Source organism: Trachypithecus francoisi, unplaced genomic scaffold (assembly GCF_009764315.1).
Source record: "Trachypithecus francoisi isolate TF-2019V2 unplaced genomic scaffold, Tfra_2.0 Lachesis_group5, whole genome shotgun sequence".
Lineage (NCBI taxonomy): Eukaryota > Metazoa > Chordata > Mammalia > Primates > Cercopithecidae > Trachypithecus > Trachypithecus francoisi.
In genome coordinates, this window is record NW_022681470.1 from 81,120,669 (window position 1) to 81,142,696 (window position 22,028).

A 22,028-nucleotide genomic window follows, 5' to 3' on the forward strand; every position below is an offset into this window, starting at 1 on the left:
ATTGCAACAGGCCTCGGTGGCTTAGAGTCCCTGTTCTGCCTGTGACTGTTGTGCCACATTGCGGAAGTCATTTAGCCTCTCTGAGGCTCAGTTTTCTCATCTGTAAGATGGGAACAATATCAGTGCCTTCTTCAGAGTTGCTGGGAGGATTGAATGAGATGATGTATGCAGAGCCGTTAAGACGGTGTTCGGCACAAGGTTCAGGGCAGCAGATTTAGTTTCCTCGACTTCACTACCTGATCCTCTGCTAACTCCCCGGGTGTTTTCTGGACGGCCACAACTACCCTAGCCTCCGGTGTCGCCCAGCCTTCCTCCCCATTGACTGCAAAGGTGGCCTCGGGTTCCGGTGGGAGCCCCAACTCTGGACCGCGATTCGCGAGCCTTCCCGGCGCCAGGCCGCGCCATCCCGGGAGCTGTCCGCAGATGGCAGCACCGGCCCCGGGTCGCGGCGGTCCCGGCGCTCCGCAGGCCGCAGGCTGGCCTGGTCCCGGGCCGGGAGCCCATCAGGCCCGGAGCGGCTGAGGCCACACCCCGCGGGCCGGGCCGCTTCCCTCCGGTGAATCATCGCTCGCAGCGGCGGCGCCCGCAGTGTCCGCAGCAGCGCGCCGGGCCCTGTCCGCGCCCCAGCCGAGCGCAGCGCGGAGTCGCCCCGACCTGTCTCTGAGCAGCACGGCCGCCGGGGCCGCAGCATGGCGGGCATCGCGGCCAAGCTGGCGAAGGACCGGGAGGCGGCCGAGGGGCTGGGCTCCCACGAGAGGGCCATCAAGTACCTCAACCAGGACTATGAGGCGCTGCGAAACGAGTGCCTGGAGGCCGGGACGCTCTTCCAGGACCCCTCCTTCCCGGCCATCCCCTCGGCCCTAGGCTTCAAGGAGTTGGGGCCCTACTCCAGCAAAACCCGGGGCATCGAGTGGAAGCGACCCACGGTAGGAAGCGCGCGGCAGGACGCGGGCAGGGCGGGGTCCCGGGCAGGGCGGGGTGCAGCCCGCCCGCGGCGCGCTGGGGCGGGAGGCAGCCCGGGTGCTGCAGTGGGGAAGCCGCAAGCCAGGACCCCGCAGGCCTGCGACACCTACACGCCGCCCGAGCCGGGACTCCTTTCGAGCGTGGGGGAACTCCTGGGGCCTGCCTTCTCTTCCACCCACCACGCTTTCCTGGGCGGGTCGGGGCGAATCACTGCACTCAAATCCCACTAGCAGGCCAATTTAGGACTTCACAAAAACTCAGGGTGACACAGGAGGCCGGGGTGAAACTTGTAATTGAACTCTAGCAGGGACCTGGAAGAGGAGGGGAATCGGGTCTGCAGGGAAGGGAGAGGCAACATCCACCAGACAAAGTCGGTCTCCAACCGGGGTTCTGTCTGTTCGTGGAGGGGGACAGGCCACAGCTGGTCATTTTGTGACTAAGGATAGTCTTATGCAGCCCTGGGGTTACATTTATTTTTCCAAAGGGGAGCCAGCGATACCTCCCCATAACATCGACACTGGTAATTAACCCAGGACACGGAGGTGTCTCATGGTTTGCCTGGTGGGAATCCTCACTGGGGAAAGCTCCGGGAGCCCTCCAGACCCCATTATCCCGTCCCCCAGGGTCTCTGACCTCCCGGCCCTGGGACAACTTGTGCTTCCCAATCTACTTGTCCATTCCGTTTCTCGGGGAACCCCCTCCTTTGGGACTTCCCCAGTCTTCCCCTACCACGCCTAGGGAAGCCTGCCTGAAGTCCAACTTCTAGATTCCTGTTATGAGAACAAGCCTTCCAGCTCTGCTTCCACACCGGGCAGCCTCCCAGGTCACCTTCTGTTACCCTAAATCCAGCTCATAGGTAGCGAGGGCTGCAGGAAGCATCCTAGCCCAGACTCAGAGCACTTGGATTCACCTTCTTGCTAACCTGCTGGGTGACCTTGAGCGAGCCGTTTAAACTCTCTGTGCCTCCATGTCTTCATCTAAAATAAGACACCCTGCCTAGATATTTTCTCTCTTTTGTGGCCCGCCAGGCCGTGCCATCCTGGCCTCCTTTCAGTCTCTCAAAGAGCCAGTTCTTTCCTGCATGAGGCCTTCTCACCAGCAAGGCACGCTCTTACCTGGAGTGTGGCTCACTCTCATTCTTTCCAACTTAGTCACATGTTCCCTCCTCAAAGAGGTATTTTCTGACCCTTCTTAGCAGCCACCTCCCCACCTTGTTATTCTCTAACTCTCACCCCACTCATTTCCTTCATAGCATTGTCACAGTTTAGAAATAATCACATGTATTTGTTCTTCCTACTGAACTGCAGGAATCATGTGTATATTATTTACCAGTATATCCCCGGTGCCTAGCACATAGCCATGCCTTTCACAGTACTCATCCATTCATTCATTCACTCATTCATTCAACAACATTGATTGAGCACCTATTACATGCCAGGCACTGTCCTGAGAGCTCAGGAGATACACCAGTGACACAAAAGAAGTGACTATTTGTAGAATGAATGGATGCAGGATTGTAATGAGCCTCAGATGAAATTATGATTGCGAAAGTGATAAACTGACCTGACTTGGTGCCTCACGCCTGTAATCCCAGCACTATGGGAGGCCAAGGTGGGAGGATCGCTTGAGCCAGGAGTTCAAGACCAGCCTGGGCAACACAGTAAGACTTGTCTCTATAAAAAAAAGTTAAAAAAAAAAAAAAATGAAACGCAAACCAAGAGAATGTGTTCACTTTACATTTGCATGGCACTTTACAGTTTACACAGTGAGTTCACACTCATTCACTTATTCTTTCGTTCATTCAATAAGCATTTCTCGAATACCTCCTATATGCTGGGCACAATGCATATGGTTTCTGCTTCTGAAGACTTACTTCTGAGGCTAGTGAGGTGACAAAGACAGGTCCCCCAACAGTTGGAAGTGCCTGTGGGACTTCCAGATGAGGATATAGAGGTCTAGAGATGATCTAGGGCCACTGCTTAGGGCAGGCGGGCTGTACACTGCACTACCAAGGAAGAGTGTGACTATTACGATCCCCATTTGCCAGTTGAAGAAATTGAGGCTTGGGAAGGTTAAATACTTGCTCAGAGTCAAGTGGATATAGGCCATAGATCCAGGACTGTGTGTAGTCTGTGCATGTTGAGCCTACCCTTTATGGCTGCGTTGTCTGCCCCTATCCTACCTTCTCAAATGCTGCTGAGGTCAGGCAAGGGGAACCCAATTGTTTCCACTGGATTTGAACACTAGCAGGTCATTGGTGAGTTTAGCAGAGCAATTTCAATGGAAAGGTGAGGGTAGAAGCCAGATTGTTATAGACTCCAGAGTAAAGGAACTGGAAATGAAGAACATGATCAACTCATTTAAGAAGGGCCCCTGGGAAGAGAGGAGAACTGATAGGTAGAGCAGGACGTGGATTTTGAGAGCCTATTTTGTTTTGTTTTGTTTTGTTCATATGAGAACAACTTGAATGTGTCATATGTTGAATCACGAGGAGGAAGGGATTAAAGATAAAGGCAGGGAGGGGGCAGTGAAACAAGGTCCCTGAGGAAGTGAGAATATGGGTTGTGGGCAGGAGAGGGGAGCAGGTTAGCCTTGCAGCAGGAGGAGCTGCTCTTCCTCGGAGAGAGGATTTCACAACACTGGCAAGAGTGGCTCCAGCACCTGGAAGGGGGATTAAAGCAGTAAGTCCAGTGGGGTCCAAGGGCCATGCAGGGGCACAGTGAGGAGAAAGCAGGTATGATCCGGGTGGCACATCGGATCCTCCCAGCAACCAGTCCGTTAGGAGCAAGGGCAGATATTGTGAGCCCCTATGTTTCCCCCAAGAAAATCAAACCTCTGAGGTTTCTCGCTTGCTTATCTTCAGCTGGCCAAACTCAGCCTCAAACCCATATGTCCTGTCTCCAAGTTCAGTGACTGTTATCATCAACTTCTTCAACAGTAATAATAACAGATCACATTTATGGAGTGCTTGCCAGGGCATGTTTACATCATTATCTCATTTAACACTCAGAACAATCCTCTGAGTTGGGTATTTTCATCGTTCCCATTTTGCAGGTGAAAAAACTGAGGCTTCAAAAGATTAGGTGACTTTCCAGGGTCCTAGGACCTATATAATAAGTGGCAGAGCCAGGATTTAAACCCAGGTTATCAGAATATGCAGCAAAGCCCAAATCCTCAACCCCTTTTCACTGACTCGTAAGTCCCATATTTGATTCGATGCCCTACATGCTGTGCACAAGTTTCAGTTTTCTGAAGCATTGCTCAGCACCACTCTGAACTCGGACTTCTCTAGAGTCTGCTAACAACATTAGAAAGTTTCTGAAGTATAATGGAAAAACCCTGCTGGGGTAAGTGCCTGGCACACACAGGATTATCACTGTGATTCTTTATAATAAACAGGCTCCCAGCACCAAGCCCAATCTATTCCATCAGCTGGATAAGAGCTCGCTGACAGGCCTTGGGCCAAGCTGGCTTCCTTTGCCTTAGCAGAAGAGCATTCTGATTCTCTCTGCCATCCCCAAAACCAATAGGAGCAGAGAGCAACAAGGCAGAGGCATGAAGGGAATGTCCTCTGCGGCAGACGGTGCTTCCGGAAGAGCTCCCACAATCTGAGCCGGGATGATCAGGGGCTAGATCCAAGTCTCACATAGGCAAACTTCTGCTTGACAGAGTGGGCATGCCGAGCGCCGTTGGGTGGAGGCAGACGTGTGCAGCCCAAGCGGACATGAGACGCAGGAGCAGCTCCTTCAAGGCAAGGTTGCCTGAGCCCAGAGAGGCCCAAGTTTGTGCCCCAACTTCCTCTGTGGCTTTTGGGTGGGGCTGTTCAGAATCGAAACACACTCGGAGGGCTACTGAAAGGGCTAAGAAGTGTTCAAGATTGGCTTCCATCAGGCTGCTCATGACAACGGCCCCGGAGATTTTAACACCCTTGGACACTTGGTACTAAATCAATTAGAGGCAGGGCAGGAGCAGAAAGAGTTGGCGCATTTGATCAGTAAGTTCCAATGCCAGTGCTGTCTATTATCTGTGAGCTGTGTTAACTTTGGACACGTCACTTCACCCTTTTGAGCTGTTTCCTCGTCTGTAAAAGGGGGATAATACCCATTCCATGCAATAAAGCTTTGAGCGCAGTCTCTGATGTAAGCAGGTACAGAATATATAGATGCTCTAAGTTTCATGGCCCCATGGAATAATTCAAAAGCGTTAGATCCCCCCTGTCCTCAAAAGGACATGTGTTAGAAAGACAGAGTAGTACCTAAGTAGTAAATTGCAGAGTCCAGAGACTCTGGGACTCAGACTTAAAGGGATGAGTGAGGATTGGACTAGGAAGGACTAGGAAGGAGGACTTCACAGAGGAGGTGACAGTGAGCCTCAATGTATGATACAATATGGAAAAGGAGGGAAGAGACTGGGAAAGGAAGGAATTTCATGCAAGCAAAACAACTTGCATGCAGTAACAGAGGAGAGAGTGTGCTAGTCCAGTGGATAGGGTGGCTCTGGAGTGTGTTGGTCTCAACGTCTGGCAGAAAAGACTGGACTTGCTGCTGTGGCCCCTGGGAAACAGCACAATGAAGGAGGCTCTAGGCATTCCAGAGTGTGTAGGGTCCAATGCCTGCCCTTCTCAGACAGGACCGCCCATCCACCCATCAGGACCCAGGAAGCAGGGGTCAGAAGGACCTCATGACAGAGAGCTCTGACTGTGATGACACACTTTCCCCAGAGAGGAGAAGGGGTTAGAAGATCCACTGAGAATGGAGGCATCCTAGCTGCAGAAGCACCTGCCTGGGGCTAACAGCACTTTGTGGGTCTTGTTCCCAGGAGATCTGCGCTGACCCCCAATTTATCATTGGAGGAGCCACCCGCACAGACATCTGCCAAGGAGCCCTGGGTAAGTGATGGATTCAGAGCAAGCTGGGGGGTCCTGTCTGTAAGGCTGTGGGTGGAAGAGATGAGGGATAATCTGTGGCTTCTCTCCCTTCCAGAGCAGCTTGGCAATTTCTATTTGCAGAAGCTCCATGGAATTCCTTGGCCCTAGGGGGCAATATTTCTACCCTCAGCCCCATGCTGGGGCACACAAATGAGGCCTCCTGTGTCCCCTGCACAGGGCTAGTTGCTGAGGTTACAGAGATGCTGCCACTGGGAGGACCAGGGGGCTTCTGGATGTCAGCCACCCCTTGGTATGCACCTCCTGGAGCCAGTATTACCAGTGGTTCATGAAATAGGTTCTGGGCAGAGGACCAGGTGAGAGGACTCCCCCAGGCCAATGACAGCACTGAGACATCAGTTCTCTGAGGTTCAGGGACCAGGGAAGGTGACTCAGTGTGAGGGAAGAGGAAACTCTAATGCTCACTGCTGAAGGAAGTTAAAGTACCAGGGCATTTCAGTGTTTGCAAGACCAGCTCACCGTGGTATCACAGCTATAATGATCATTTAAGTAAAAATTAACCAAAGAAGCTGAATTGTCCGAAACCTTGCTTTCTGGAGCCAAGTTCAGATTTGTTTCTGGAGATAGTCCTTGTTGAGGGTTTGAACCCACAGGGTTCTTCACCTTTAGTGTGAAAACTCCCAAAGCTTTTAGGAAGTCCCAGCAATGGGGCCTGGGGCTGTTATCTAAGATTCTCATAGAATCCACCCTCAATGTTCTTTTACTCATAATAAATGCGGGCTTATAATTACTGGAGGAAATTATTTTGCTCTGATAAACCAAAAATCTATTTTCTGCCATCAGCGTCAGCTGGCTGGCTCCCCAGGCAAGTTCATCAGTAACAAAATCAATCAACTAGAGTTGTACCTCCTGTCCTCACCCACCTAGCAGAGGTTTTGTTATTCCTATACTCCTAATACCAGCTAATAGCAGCTAATATTTATCTCTAAGTCACTGTGATTATTCCCATTTCACAGATGAGGATGCAGAGGTCCTCCTACAACTAAAGTGTACCCCTGACCCCAGGGTATGTTTAAATCCTGAGCTATACTCCCTAAGAGGGGACCTGGAAAATTTTCTAGCCCTGAGGGATATCAGGGCATCTGTGTAAATCATTAGGACAGACAGACTGTGAGGGAGAACATGACCTGAGTGGGAAAGCTTGTCTGAGCTCAGGCTCTACAGATTCCTGAGATGCCAGAGCACATTCTTACCTGCAGAAAATACTCTTTTCATTTCTTTTCTTCTCGCCCCACAAAAGACAGAAGATAGAGGTCCTTGAGCACCCAAGGCCGATCCTCCAGGAAAATCTATTCGTTAGAGAAAATGGAATTGATGGAAACTTTGACCAACCCTGGGGGCTTTACAGAATCCAGAAACAGCCGGGCGCAGTGGCTCACGTCTGTAATCCCAGTACTCTGGGAGACTGAGGCAGGCGGATCACCTGAGGTCAGGAGTTAGAGACCAGCCTGGCCAACATGGTGAAACCCTGTGTCTACTAAAAATACAAAAAAAAATTAGCTGGACGTGGTGCTGGGTGCCTGTAATCCCAGCTACTCAGGAGGCTGAGGCAGGAGAATTGCTTGAACCCAGGAGGCAGAGGTTGCAGTGAGTGGAGATCACACCACTGCACTCCAGCCTGGGCGATAGAGCGAGACTCCGTCTCAAAAAAAAAGAAAAGAAGAGAGAGAGAGAGAATCCGGAAAGAAACACAGCAACTGCCTAACAACTGCTTCAAAGTTTAACAACACCTTAAGGGCCAAAGTTCAAGCAACAAATACATGATTTAAGTCCTGTATAAATACCACTGGGCCATTTGGAGAGGAGACAGCAAAGCTTCACATTCCTGGGAGAAATTCCCCTCCCAAGGGAATTATAAAGCAGCTGAAAATGTAAACCTTTTAAAAATGTCTTGGTACCTAGTGTGTAATTTCTCGGGGGTGTGTGTGTGTGTGTGTGTGTGTGTGTAATGCAGTATTGGTCATTTTGTTCTTTTGGTCTTTCATTTTGGAGGACTCTAGTTAGATCGGTCTGTGAAATGTGGCGTACTGTATTCTCACCCTGATTCTGGCACCTGGGCAGAGGGTGCTGATGGGGCCTTGACTTTCACCAAATGCCAACAACCTCACAAGCACCAGGAACAGAGGCCATGGCAGCGACACTCTGCAACATGGCTGGAGATATGAGCCTAGAATCAGCTCTGTTAGTAGTCAGAAGACTGGGCAAGTAATTACCTGGAACTTCCATCACTTCCAAAAGCGGGGAAGGAAGGAGGGTGAATGAAGTGACCTCAGACACCCTGTAAGATGTTGTATTCAGCTATTCTAAAGCCATTCCCTGGTTTCTGACCAGCTATTCCTCATTCCTTGTGCTAGAGGGTTAGGGCACCACAAGATCATCCTTTTTTTCTCTCTTTCTTTCTCTCTCTCTCTCTCTTTTTGGTTTGTTTTTTGTTTTGTTTTGTTTTGTTTGGCAGGGTCTCACCCTGTTCCCCAGGGTTGGGGTGCAGTGGCAGGATCTTGGCTCACTGCAGCCTTGGCCTCCTGGGCTCAAGTGATCCTCCCACCTCAGCCTTCTGAGTACCTGGGACTACAGGCACACACCACCACACCTGGCTAATTTTTGTATTTTTTGTAGAGACCTGGTCTTGCCATGTTGTGCAGGCTGGTCTTGAACTTCTGAGTTCAAGTGATCCACCCACCTCGGCCTCCCAAAGTGCTGGGATTACAGGTGTGAGCCACTGTGCCCGGCCAAGATCATTCTTTATTACACACATAAGGAGTAATAACAGCACCCATCACCTACATAACAATATGCAATTCATGGAGCATTTTTTCACTACAGCATGTCATGTACTCATCCCAAATCTAAAGTAAATATTTTCACCTCACTGTACAGATAAAAAAACCTGAGCCACAGAGAGGGGAGGGTAAATGTAAAGCCACACAGCTAATAATTGCCAAAGGATTGAACCCTGGTCTGATTTTAAATCCTACACTCTTCCTAACCCATGCTCCCTCCAATTTGCCATAGTGCTGTGCTGAGGAACCATTCTCAGCAAAATTCATCTTCTCTACCTGCGCTTTCTACCCTGAGCCTTACTCAGTTCCCCCAGGGAACTTGGGCAGGTGACATTCTTAGACTTGTGCACTTTGCAACGCCCTGCCCTGTTTACTGTGCTGCCCAGCAATGGTTAATCCAGAAATACTCACCCTCCTTCCCAGAAGGCTCAGATTCTAAGCTTCACCAAAGTCATTTAAACCATGTTTACAGAGCTGCTGTCACCAAGAGCCGTCTCCATTGCAGAACGTAGTTGTGTAAGAATTGATTCAGCAGAGAAAAATCTGCCCTTCTGGAGGAAGGGCTGGAGACCCAGCTGGAGCCTCCACTGGCTGACCCTGTAGCTAAATATGGCTCTGAAATTGTGGGGTAGTAACCATATTCTTACAGGTGCTTGCCACTTGAAATGGCTCCCAAGGACCCAGAAAACTTGGTCCAAGGCTGAGCTGCTCCTACCTCTGGTGCTTTGCTTTGCACTGGGTCACCACTGAGCTTTCCCCACAGCCTCACCGCTCACAGATGAAGGCAGCTACCCCAGCCAGGAAGACATAGGTCACCTTGCAGGCCTCTGGCTTCCTGGGGGAGAGCCCAAGGCTGCCAAGGCTGTTGAAACAGCACACCCCCATTTCACTGTAACCTAGCAAATGTTCCCTGGCCCCTTCAGGGGTGGGTCAACCTGCCTCTTCCTCAAGATGTCACATGGACCCCCAGAACACTCACTGGGGGGTGTTTAGCTACAGGGTGCCCCACACCACAGCCTAGTTCAGCAGCAAGTGGGGAAGGAGCAAGACCAATGGGAAAGGCAAGCCAGATGGGGAAGTTTCCAGTCCTGTTCCCTCTACCACTCATTAGCCACTTATTTGGACCCAGCCTCTCTGAGCCTCAGTTTCCTCGTCTGTGAAATGGGAATAATAATAAGGCTCCTTTCCCAGGGCTGTGGAGGAAAGTGAGATTTATACAGGCAAACACACTTGGCACACTGTAGAATCCCAGACAAATTCAAGGGACTGGGATTATCATTACTGATTCCAGTTATGTGAAAAGTCCTTTCGCCCAATTGCCGAAGAAAAAGAGAATGGTGGAGGAAGAGAAAAGGAGGGGAAGAAAATAAGTTGGGTTGGAAACCAGATCCTCGTCCTTGAAAATTTCATAATCTAAGGGTGGAAATGCCAAAATGAGGAGAGACAAACTTGTGGCCTGTGTTAGGGTAACACACAGATTGAAACTCAGAAGAAGAAACATACGGGGAGACAATGAACACAAAGAGGTCAGATGTGCATTCCTGAATTTTAAAAATTGAATATTTCAGTGTTTTAAATAATTTTTATTTCTTTGTCTTGCTCTGTTGCCTACACTAGAGTGCAGTAACACAACCATAGCTCACTGCAGCCTCGACCTCAAGCAATCCTCCCACCTCAGCCTCCCAAGTAGCCAGGACTACAGGCAGGCACCACCTCACCCAGCTAATTTTTGTGTGTGTCTGTGTGGAGATGGGGTCTCACTGTGTTGCCCAGGCTGTTTCAAATTCCTGGACTCAAGCAATCCTCCTGCCTTGTCCTCCCAAGTACTGGGATTACAGGTGTGAGTCACCACACCTCGCAAGTAATTTTTAAATTATAAATTTAAAAATGTGTTTTTATAATAAGTACCTTTAAAAATGTTAATAGACTTTTTTTAAAAAACAGTGTAGAAAAGCTGAGATGACAGTACAGAAAGTTCCAGATACCTCATACCCAGTTTCCCCTATTATTAACATGTTACATCAGTGTGGTACATGTGTTATAATGAATCAGCATTGATGCAGTATTATTAAAGTCCATGCTTTGTGCAGACTCTCTCAGTTTTTCCCTAAGGTTCTTTCTCTATTCTGGGATCCCATCCAGGACCCCACATTTCATTTAGTTGTCAAGTCTCCTTCAGCTCCTCTGGGCTATGACAGTCTCTCAGTCTTTCCTTAATTTTGATGACCTTGACAGTTTTGGGGAATATTGGTCAGAGATTTTTTAGGATGCCTATCTATTGGAATTTGTGGTGCCTTTTAAATAAGTATGTAGTGGCTCACACCTGTAATCCCAGCACTTTGGGAGGCTGAGGCAAGAGGATTGCTTGAGCCCAAGAGTTTGGGACCAGCTTGGGCAACATAGCAAAACTCTGTCTCTACAAAAAAATTACCGGGGCTTGGTGGCACATGCCTGTAGTCCCAGCTACTCGGGAGGCTGAAGCAGGAAGATCACTTGAGCCCAGGAGGTGGAAGCTGCTGTGAGCCGTGCACTCCAGCCTGGTTCTGGAGCCACTATACTCCAGCCTGGGCGACAGAGGGAAAACTTATCTCAAAAAAATAAATAAATAAGTACCCATGTAGTTAAAATTTTTAAAGACTAGCAAATAGATGGTAGCTGGTTTGATGGAGAAAGTAAATCTATTCTTTTTCTTAAGAATGATCTCTTCACCACCAGTCCCAGCACCACCCTTACCAGCCTCCCAGGGCACTGACATTGTCCATGTGCCATCGTGTCCCCTCAGCTTCTCTTCTGGTTGTAAATGCTCTTGCACTTTTCCCCCTTGTGCCTGCCGTCCACACTCCCAGCTGCCTTCCCTCCGCATTTAAGGTCTAAGATCTTAGAGACGAGATGAGAAATCTCTTGCCTTAGTGCATCTAAGACAGCTCATAAACAAGTCCGGGTGAACCGCTAACCCTTCTGTGTTGCTTGGAGGCCCCTGTCCCACCCTGGCTGCCCCAGCTTTGGCCATGGTACCTGCAGTCTCCAGCTATATCAGATGCCTGAAGAACAAATCTCTCCTTAGCTCTCCCTGCCCCTCTCCAGGAATAGGAACAGTGGGACCCCCTTCAAGAATCCCCCATTTCCCATATACCTTCCTGCAAAGCCACAGGGCATGCAGAGCGGATTCCAGGGCTCCAGCCTGCTACCCATGGGCCTCTGGATTCAGGAGTGACTCTGCCTGTTTGGGTGCCCCTTTCACTTTTCCACCAGCTTCCTGTGGCCAGGAGCCAGGCCACGCCCCTGTATGGCCATAATTGTCTTATCTCTGAGATTAGAAGGTTGGAACAGATTTTCCTGATGCCCCACTACTTCTGACATTCTGTGGCTTTAGAATGTTACCTTCCTTGACAGCCCCCTGCCTCCTCACACACCTGGCTTTAGCTGGACTGGTGTTTGTGAGGAATTATATCTCCACCTTGCTCAGCACCAGCCCCCAAGACGACCAGCCAAGGGACACTCTCATCTGGGGATTTGAGAAATGAAGGACCGTGTGTTCCATGAGGTCTGGTGGGGTCCTGGCTAGCAACGCTGTCTAGATGATTGAGTCCCAGGAGGAGGTGGCCTGGCCAGCAGGTGTGCAGTGAGGCCACCTCTACACCACCCCTGTCCCATAGAGCTTCTAGTGATGATGGAAACAGTGTATATCTGCACTGCCCCAAATGGCAGCACTAGCCCTGTGTGGCTGTAGAGCATTTGAAATATGACTCATGCAACTGAGGAACTGAATTTGTATTTTTATTTAATTTAAATGTAAATAGCCACATGTTCCTTGTGGCTGCTGCACTGCACAGCAGCAGACTGTTGAGCTCTGGAATCCAGCCTCTCAGCCTTTACTCTCCATAGTGGGATAGTATTCACATCAGAGCCAAGCAATGCACAGACATCAGTAAACAGGCAGGGCACGGTGGCTCATGCCTGTAATCCCAACACTTTGGGAGGCTGAGGCGGGAGGATCCCTTGAGCCCAGGAGTTCAAGACCAGCCAAGCAACATAATAAGAACCCATTTCCACAAAAAAAAAATTTTTTTAAATTAGCTGGGCATGGTGGTGTGCACCTGTAGTTCCAGCTACTTGGGAGGCTGAAGTGGGAGGATCACTTTGAGCCAAGGAGGTCAGGGCTGCAGTGAGTCGTGATTGCACCACGACATTCTAGCCTGGGTGATGGAGTGAGACCTTGTCTCAAAACAAACAGATAAACATACATCAATAAACATCTGTAAATGTCAGGGTAGAGAATGAGGACTTGGTGTCTGGCAGTTAGGGGTTGGCCTCTTATTCTGCCACATACTGCCTCTGTCATCTTGAGGGGATCACTATCCTCTTCACACCTCAGTTTCCTCATCCATGAAATGAAGACAATAATAGTGTCTACTATCGAGACCTTCCTGGATAATACGGTGAAACCCCGTCTCTACAAAAATACAATACAACATACAAAAAATTAGCCAGGCATGGTGGCACACGCCTGTAGTCCCAGCTACTTGGGAGGCTGAGGCAGGAGAATCTCTTGAACCTGAGAGATGGAGGTTGCAGTGATCCAAGATCGCACCACTGCACTCCAGCCTGGGCAATGGAGTGAGACTCCATCTCAAAAAAATAAAAATAAAATAATAGTGTCTACTGGCTGGGTGTGGTGGCTCATGTCTCTAATCCCAGCACTTTGGGAAGCCGAGGCAGGTGGATCACTTGATATCAGGAGTTCAAGAGCAGCCTGGCCAATGTGGTGAAACCCTGTCTCTACTGAAAATACAAAAATTAGCCAGGGATGATGGCACACACCTGTAATCCCAGCTACTCAGAAGGCTGAGCAGGAGAATCACTTGAACCCAGGAAACGTAGGTTGCAGGGAGCCGTGATCACACCACTGCAATCCAGCCTGGGCAACAGAGTGAGATTTCATCTCAAAAAAAAAAAAAAAAAATTGTGTCTACCTCAGGGGACTGTAAAGATGAAATGAAATAATAGACATAAAGCTCAGAGCTCCAGAGGCTGGTATGTAGTAAAGGTTTAATCCATGCAGATTGCACGTTCTCTTTGGGGAGAATACAGCTAGAGGGGAGTACTGTCAAATGAGGTCAGGTCGCTGAGGTGGAGACACATTGTGCCATGTCTTGAATACCGGACTGGGTCCCAGCTCTAGCACTTGACATTGGCAGCCACCTAAGTTTTGGAGAGGGGTGTGACAGAGGAGGTGGTGTCCCAGGGGGAAGCTCCGGAAACTCAGGGGAGTCTCCTGATGTAATTTTCCTGGGTCACACAATGGTCACAGCCTCCTGATGTTTCCACAGAGGGCCAGAGGCCCTTCAGTGCCAAGCAATGTGGACTCTCTCCTCTCCCAGCACATACACGTCCTTCCAGTACCTTGTGATCTTTAGCCATAAGTTTCCACTCACCCATCTGCAAAATGGGAACAATGACGATGTTTGCGTCCTTTCTTTTTCTTTTCCTACAAGGCAGGGAACTTTAAGACTGTGTGACAGAAAAGTGCCACTGGAACCCAGGGCCTCGTGGGGTTCCTCCGTCTCTCTGGGGATCAGGATCAGAGTGAGAACGTTTCTCATGTTCATTCTTGTTGGGCCCATTCTCAGGGTGGTGTTTCTCCTGTATTTTGGTACCCCAGCCCAAGCGAGACTTGAGTAGTTCGGCACTGTGAATCCCCCCAGGAAGTCAGGAAAATAGATACTGTCTTTGTGGTTCCTCCAGGAGCTAAGGAAGGAGAGTTCCTGAAGAGCAGGAATTTAAGACAGGACTTGGCGGCTGAGGGCAAGGTTCCACCTCCTCCTCCCTTCTTCTGTGGGGTCTGTGATGACAGCAGGGATGGGGAGGAAGAGGGTGGATTTGCCTGCGCCTGGGGGAAGACAACCATCAGGAAGGAACAGCCACCTCTGCTGGGGTACTGGAGATAAAAACTCTGATATCGGCTACTGACTGTGGGGGCGATGGCCCAGGAGGGTCAGGGCTGCAGGGGACAGGGACACAAAAACCATGAAACATGCCACAGGTCATGTCCTCCTGGTCCAGGGCACGGCTGAGACAGGCAAGGGACTCGAGTGAGGGAGAGTGAGTGTCAAGTCCCAGCACTCTCGCCTCCCTCCCATCCTCCCTTTTAGGGCCTCCCTTCCGGCAGGTGGGGCAGGGAGAAGGGAAGGGAAAGGCCTGGGACACGTGGTTTGGATCCCTGGCTGTGGCTCACAGTTCTGATGTGTGTGCAGTTTAGGGAAGGAGGCTGAAGACTTCCTGTTAATGAAGGTGGGGCATGAGTAAAATGGAGGATCTGCCCCTCCCCTCCCAGCCCCTGGTACAAATGCAGGGTGATTGTACATGCATGGGGAACTCCACTTTGGGGGTATCCTTTTCTGGGCTGCTGCCAGACTGTGAAATGAGTAACAAAGGGATGGCCCACGGTGACTCATCAGCCACCCTCTTGCAGGCCTAGCATGCTGGCGGGGTATGCATTTCCTCTGGCAGCCCCTCCCTGCCAGTTTCAGAGGGTGGCCCTGAATTGGCTTTTCAGAGGTTCCTTCTCCTGCCTTCCAAAGCGAAGATTCATGGCTGCCTGAAAATGTGGCTCTCCACCTTCTTGGGCTGCCTCGGACCTTGAGAGATGTGTCTCTTTGGGACAGAGTGTCAGGTCTGCTGGAGACTGTTCAAATGCTGTTGTCTCAGTAAGGGTGAAATTTAGCCAGGCGCAGTCTTAAGTATCCTGGTCTGTTTATCATGTATCTAGCTGTCAGCGTGCAAAGCAAAGGAACAAAAGTTCTAAAGAAATACCACAGAAAACAAGTAAGATTTGAGATCCATCAGGGTTTCTCAACCTTGGCACAACCGACTGGATAATTGTTCATTGTAGGGGGCTGTCCTGTGAATTATAGGATGTTTAGCTGCATCCTTGGCCTCTACCCACACACCCCAGTGTGGCACTCAAAAATGTCTGCAGACCTTGCCAAATGTCCCCTGGGTGCTTGGCAGAGTTGCAGGTGCATGGAATGCCCCCAACTGAGAACCACTGGCAGAGCAGGAGTGAAGGGGGAGGTACTGTGGGGGTCACTGGGCACACAGAATGCCATTTGGGGAGCCTGGCACAAGGGAGTGGCCGGATGGGAGGTAGAAATAGCAGTGGTAATCAGTAGGTGAGTTGTGAAGACAAACTAAATATACTTTCCAGCATTGCTTCAATCTAATCCAGCCACAATTATGAGTAAATACTGTAGGAAAGGAGAAAACATTGCATGTACGGGGTCAGGGCAGCATTGCTGGGATATTTGAGCTTGTGGGAGGGGAGATCCAAGCTTCCCACTAGCACTGGGAGGAACACAGCAAAGGAGGAGAAGGGCCCTCCCTGCTTCTTGGAGAATGGTTCCCCTGGCAGGCCATTCTGTCTGCTCAGCTTCCCAGCTCAGGTGTCTTTCCAAACCACACATCAGCAGGGAGACAGTGGGAACATCTCAGGTCCAGGGTACGTGGGGAAATGCAGAACAGCTCGGTGGCCTGACACTGGCATTTCTCAGTGTTGGCTCCATTCTCTTGCTGGCACCCCCCAGAGGGAGACTCTGTTAGCAGGTGTATCTTACTATCCCTGGCTCCCTGGTATGCATTACAGTTCAGACTCCCAAGCACAAGCTCCCTGTATTGTCACACCTGTATCTAGTGTATAACAATCCACCCCAAAACAAATGGCTTGAAACACAAGGCATTTTGTTCTCTCTTATGGTTCTGAAGGATGATGGGGCTGAGCTGGGCAACGCTCTCTCGGTCTCTCAGGTGGTTGCAATCAGATGGGGATGGGCACAGAGTCATCTGAAGGCCCCCTCACCCACATGTCTGGTGCCAGGGCTGAAGGGTGGATCCACTGGGGCTTCAGGGATCTCTGTCTCTTTTGTGGTCTCCCCATCACAGGGACTTGAAGGTAGCTGAACATCTTACAGCAGCTCATGTCCCAAGAGAAAGCCCTGGGAGCTGTCTCATCTTTACGACCTGGGCTTGGAAGTCACATAGCATCACTTCTGCCATATCCTATTCATTGAGATCAATGAAGGCTCACCCAGGATCAAAGGGAAGGGACATGGAGCCCACTTCTAGATGGAGAGTGGCAGGGTTCTGGAAGAACATGTGGAACCAGAAACATTGTTGCCGCCGTTTGTGGAAGACACCACGATTCCTCCCATTTGAATAATAGCCTTCTTGTCCTTTACCAATAATAACCCAAGCTGCTTGGACATTAGCTCTTCGTGGTTTGCAGGGTGGGGAGGATGTTTTCTGGGACTTCCCAAGGTACACAGTAGTGAAGGACGTAACAAGCTGGGCTGATGTGCCAGCTTCAGGACTCCACTCACCCCCAAGCGTTTCTGAGATGCCCATGGGGCCCAGGAGCCCTGACTTGCACAAGCCAGCAACTGCCTTTCTGCTTCCATTCAGCCAGCTTTATTGGGCATCTGTTATAGGAAGAACAGTGGGCTGAGACTTCAGCAAAAAAAGACAAAAGCAAAACACAATCCCTTCTCTATACAAGGTTCTTCCCTCTCTGTGTCCAACCAGTCCCTCCATTCTAGGTCCTTTTTTTTTTTTTTTTTTGAGGCGGAGTCTCGCTCTGTCGCCTGGACTGGAGTGCAGTGGCCGGATCTCAGCTCACTGCAAGCTCCATCTCCCAGGTTTACGCCATTCTCCTGCCTCAGCCTCCCGAGTAGCTGGGACTACAGGCGCCGCCACCTCGCCCGGCTAGTTTTTGTATTTTTAGTAGAGGCGGGGTTTCACCGTGTTAGCCAGGATGGTCTCGATCTCCTGACCTCGTGATCCGCCCGTCTCGGCCTCCCAAAGTGCTGGGATTACAGGCTTGAGCCACCGCGCCCGGCCCATTCTAGGTCCTTAACTCATCACCAAGCCTCCATTTTCTTCTCTTCCCCCGTGACCCCAAGGCAGGCCTCAGTTCTCACCTGGAATCTGTGCAGGATGCCTACAGGTGGTCCCAGAATTGTAATGGCTTGACATGCAATTTTTCAGCTTTACGATGGCATGAAAGCAATACACATTCAGTAGAAACTGCACTTGAAGTACCCATGCAACCATTCTGTTTTTCACTTTTGGTACAGTGTCCAATAAATTACACTGAGATGCTCAACACTTTATTTTAAAACAGGCTTTGCCTCCTTAGATAATTTTGCCCAACTGTAGGCTACTGTAAGTGTTCTGAGCACAATTAAGGTAGGCTAGGCTAAGCTATGGTGTTAGGTAGTATTGATAAAATAGTCAAATTCTGTGAAAGATTTAAAGAGGTTTATTCTGAGACAAATAAAAGTGACCAAAGCCCAAGGAGGTCCTGAAAACCTGTGCCCAAGGTGGATGGTTTACAGCTTGGTTTTCTACATTTTAGGAGGACAGAAGTTACAGGCAGACATCAATCCAGAAAGGCGGGATGACTTGAAGTGGATGGGGAAGGCACAGGAGCTGGAGGGGCTCCAAGTCACAAGTGGATTCAAAGATTTTCTGATTGGCAGTTAGTTAAAAGCATTAAGTTATTATCGAAAGACCTGGAATCAAGGCCGGGTGCAGTGGCTCACACCTATAATTCCAGCACTTTGGGAGGCCAAGGCGGGTGGATCACTTGAGGTGAGTTCGAGCCTGGCCTGGCCTGGCCAACATGGTGAAACCTCGCCTCTACTAAAAATGCAAAAATTAACTGGGCATGGTGGTGTATGCCTGTAGTCCCAGCTACTCAGAGGCTGGGGCAGGAGAATCACTTGAACACAGGAGGTAAAGGTTGTAGTGAGCCAGGATTGCACCACTGCAGTCCAGCCTGGGTGACAAGAGCAAGACTCTCTCTCAAAAAAAAAAAAAAAGACCTGAAATCAGTAGAAAAGTGTGTCTGGGTTGAGATAAGAGGTTGTAGAGACCACAGTTTTGATTATGTAGATGAAGTCTCGTAGATGGCCACTGTCAAAGGCAACAGATGGCAAATGTTTTCTATTCAGACCTTTAAAAGGTGCTACTAGATGCTCAGCTAAAAAGACCTGGAGGGAAGGTGATTCTCTACATTAAGCTTGTCCAACCCTCATGCTGCCCAGGACGGCTTTGAATGTGGCCCAACACAAATTTGTAAACTTTCTCAAAACATTAAGATTTTTTTTTTTTAGCTCATCGTCTATCATTAGTGTTAGTGTATTTTATGTGTGGTCCAAGACAATTCTTCTTCTTCCAGTGTGGCCCAGGGAAGCCAAAAGACTGGACACCCCTGCTATAGAATGTAGATTTTCCCCACAAGAGATAGCTTTCCAGAGACACTTCAAAATATGTCAGAAAAATATATTTTGGGCTAAAATACTTTGATTTATTTCAGGGCCTGCTATCTGTCATGTGATGCTCTACTAGAGTCTGGTTGGAATTTGGTATCTTATTGCTAGGAGGAGTCTGTTTTGTGAGTCCTAAGATCTCTGTTTTCAGTTAATGCTGGTCAGCAGTGCCTGTGCCTGAATTCCTAAAGGAGGAGGATATAATGAGGCATGACGACCTCCCTTCCCACTGTGGCCTGAACTTGTTTTTCAGGTTACCTTGGAATCACCTTGGCTAAGGGGGCATCCATTCAGTCAGTTAAGTGGCTTAGACTTTGATTTTTAGTTTACAGTAGGCTAAGGTGTATTAAGTGCATTTTTGACTTGCAATATTTTCAACTTCTGATGGATTTGTTCAGATGTAACCCCACTGTAAGTTAAGGAGCGTGTATACTTGTATCTAATCCACTTTGGGCATTGCTGCCAGAGAACCTGCCCCTAGGGAGCTATGGAAGTAGTGGAGGCAAATGATTAAACGGATGGATTAATTCCAAGTTCAGATCATGTTAGGAGTCAGCTGGGATGCAGTGTGAGGATCTTGGAGGGGAACAGTAAGGGGTTAAGAGAGATACCCCAAAGGATGATTAAGGAGGGAGAGTTGGAAGGAAGGTTTCCCACAAAGAGGAAGCAGGGAGTGATTCATTCTGAAAAAGGCAAATATTTTATTATGCTTGGAGAGTCTGGTGCAGAAGCGGAAAGGGAGAGAAGGAACTTTGGCTTAAATTCCCTCAGGAGCCAGTTCAGATTCCTAACCTGGCCCAGACGTCCAACCCAATCTGCCTAGCCCTAGCCCTCTCCACTTCCCAGCACCCAGCCCCACAATGCCCATCCTGCTGCCTGCCTGTTCTGGACTCTGCACTTGACCTTCCCTCTCCCTGAAAGTTCCCCTGCTCTTCCTCACCCAGCTTCCCGCGCTAAGTCATCCTCACCCACCCCAGCCCTCCTACAGTCCCAGTCTGCCCTGTTCAGACTCAAAGCCTCATGCTCACCACCATCATCTGCAACCTCTGTTTCCACATCTGTCTCCTGCCAGCTGTGAGCTCACTGCCTGAGAGCCAGCAGCAGTCTCCTCTAGACCAAGTACAGGCCCGGCACGGAGCCAGGAATGCACCAACAAGGAGCCTGAGACTAGATCGGAGGGGAAAGAGACATATCCTCCAGAGGTGACTTACACGAGGACAGAGGTGCACAGAGGCACGGGCAAGCTGGGCCCCAGGTGAGAAGCATGGAATGAGGGCTGTGGAGGCAGCGGAGGGCATCCGGGAGTCTGGGCTGCCCTTTGGCAGCTCTGTGTTCTGCCTGCTCTTCCTCCAAGATGAGCTCCCTCAGCCGGTGTGTGAAGCATGTGTGTGTGAATGTGTCACCAGTTAACTGAGTTCTTTCCCTACTTGGTATCAGTTGCAAAGAAGGAACACTCAGTTGGAAAAAAAGGCAAGAGGGTTTTATTCCTGACCAGGAGAAAGAGAAGGAGGGGACTCTTGCTCTAAAGACACCTTCACCTCGAGCCATGGAAACTGGGGAGTTGTAAGGAGATAGGTGTGGGGCAGGGAGGTGTGTAAGCAGGTGCAGGGTGAGCGTGAGAGGGTGGGGACCTCTAGACGCTCAGGCACAGGCCATAAACATGCCTCTCCATACAATGCATGATGTGTTACCAGAAAGGGGTTCTCATCTAGAACCTAAGAAAGGGTTCTTCGTGCCTCCCCTTTTTAGATCACTTAGGGTAACTTCCTGATGTGGTCCTGGCATCTGTAAACTGTCATGGCTCTGGTTGGAGTGTAGCAGTGAGGACAACCACTCTCGTCACTATCTTGTTTTTGGTGGGTTTTGGCCGGCTTCTTTACCGCAACTGTTTTATCAGCAAGGTCTTTATGACCTGTATCTTGTGCCAACTTCCTATCTCATCCTTTGACTTAGAATGCCTTAACCCTCTGGGAATGCAGCCCAGTAGGTCTCAGCCTCATTTTACTCAGCCCCTATTCAAGATGGAGTTGCTCTGGTTCACACGCCTCTGACACATGTTCAGAAATAGCGGTGATTTTCTTCTACAGGTGGTGACGTTAGCATTATAATGACATGATAAAGTTCTAAATGTAACAAGGGGTTGCCTGTTCCAGTTTCTGCCAGTTTTAGAGGTCTTATCTCCCTCTGGTATCTGGGCAGAGGTCAAGAAACTCCCGCACCATCAGGGGCCAGCTTGTTTCTTTGAGCAGTTGTGCCTACAAATAAAGAGACTAAAGAAAACAGTAAGCAAACCCAGTTATTTCCTGGGGGCTGTGCTGGTATTCAGTGTGTTTTACTTCACCAAACACACATTCTTCCCAGAGCAGGCACTGAGTGTGACTGTGACAGCCAGCACCAACCTGCCCACACACCTCCCGTCCTGCAGGACTGTCAGCAGCCGCTGCATTCTAGTGTGGCTCAGGGGTGCCTCAGCCCAGCCTCTCCTGCGTTCCCCCTCCCCTGGCTTCCCAACTCTGCCTCACTTCTGTTTGTGAGGGAAAGACAGCAGTAGCGGAAAGAAAAGAAGGAGAAAATGCACAGCAAATATTACGCTTTCCTCTTGGAAAACCTCCAGGAGCCGCAAATATTAGTAACCCAGCTGCATCCCACCCCCCAGGATGGACTGGGCCTGTCACAGAGCCGACCTTCAGGATGCCGACACCCAGGCCAGGGAGCACAGCTCTGGAAATTTACTGACATGGCCCTGAATGAATTTGTCTTTTCAGTAGAAGGCCCTGTAGTTTAAAGGAGTCATTCATAAGGTCTGTCTGAGAGTGCCTTGTCCTCAGAGGAGGGTCTGGGTGAGCTGGAGTGGAGGGAAGGGCTGGGTACCTGGTGTGCTCACCATGGGCCCCCAAGAAAGGTAGCCCCACTGGGGACAGTGAAGCCCGTATCCAGGTCGCGTGAGTTTTGGAAGGGGAAGGCCGCTGTGCTTATGATTTAAAAACCCAAATCAAACTTCCTTTCCCGAACAAA

At 49.8% G+C, this 22,028-nt stretch overlaps 1 protein-coding gene across 1 annotated transcript in view; it reads left to right on the forward strand.

Annotated features, from left to right (window-relative positions):
• Positions 1–273: 273 nt before the first annotated feature.
• The window catches only part of CAPN2 (calpain 2), a 60,944-nt gene continuing 39,189 nt past the window's right edge, over positions 274–22,028 (forward strand). The window contains exons 1-2 of the mRNA XM_033197348.1: positions 274–926; positions 5,782–5,851. Of these exons, the coding sequence (XP_033053239.1) occupies positions 690–926; positions 5,782–5,851 (307 nt within the window). The 5' untranslated portion in view covers positions 274–689. The remainder of the gene's footprint in view (positions 927–5,781; positions 5,852–22,028) is intronic.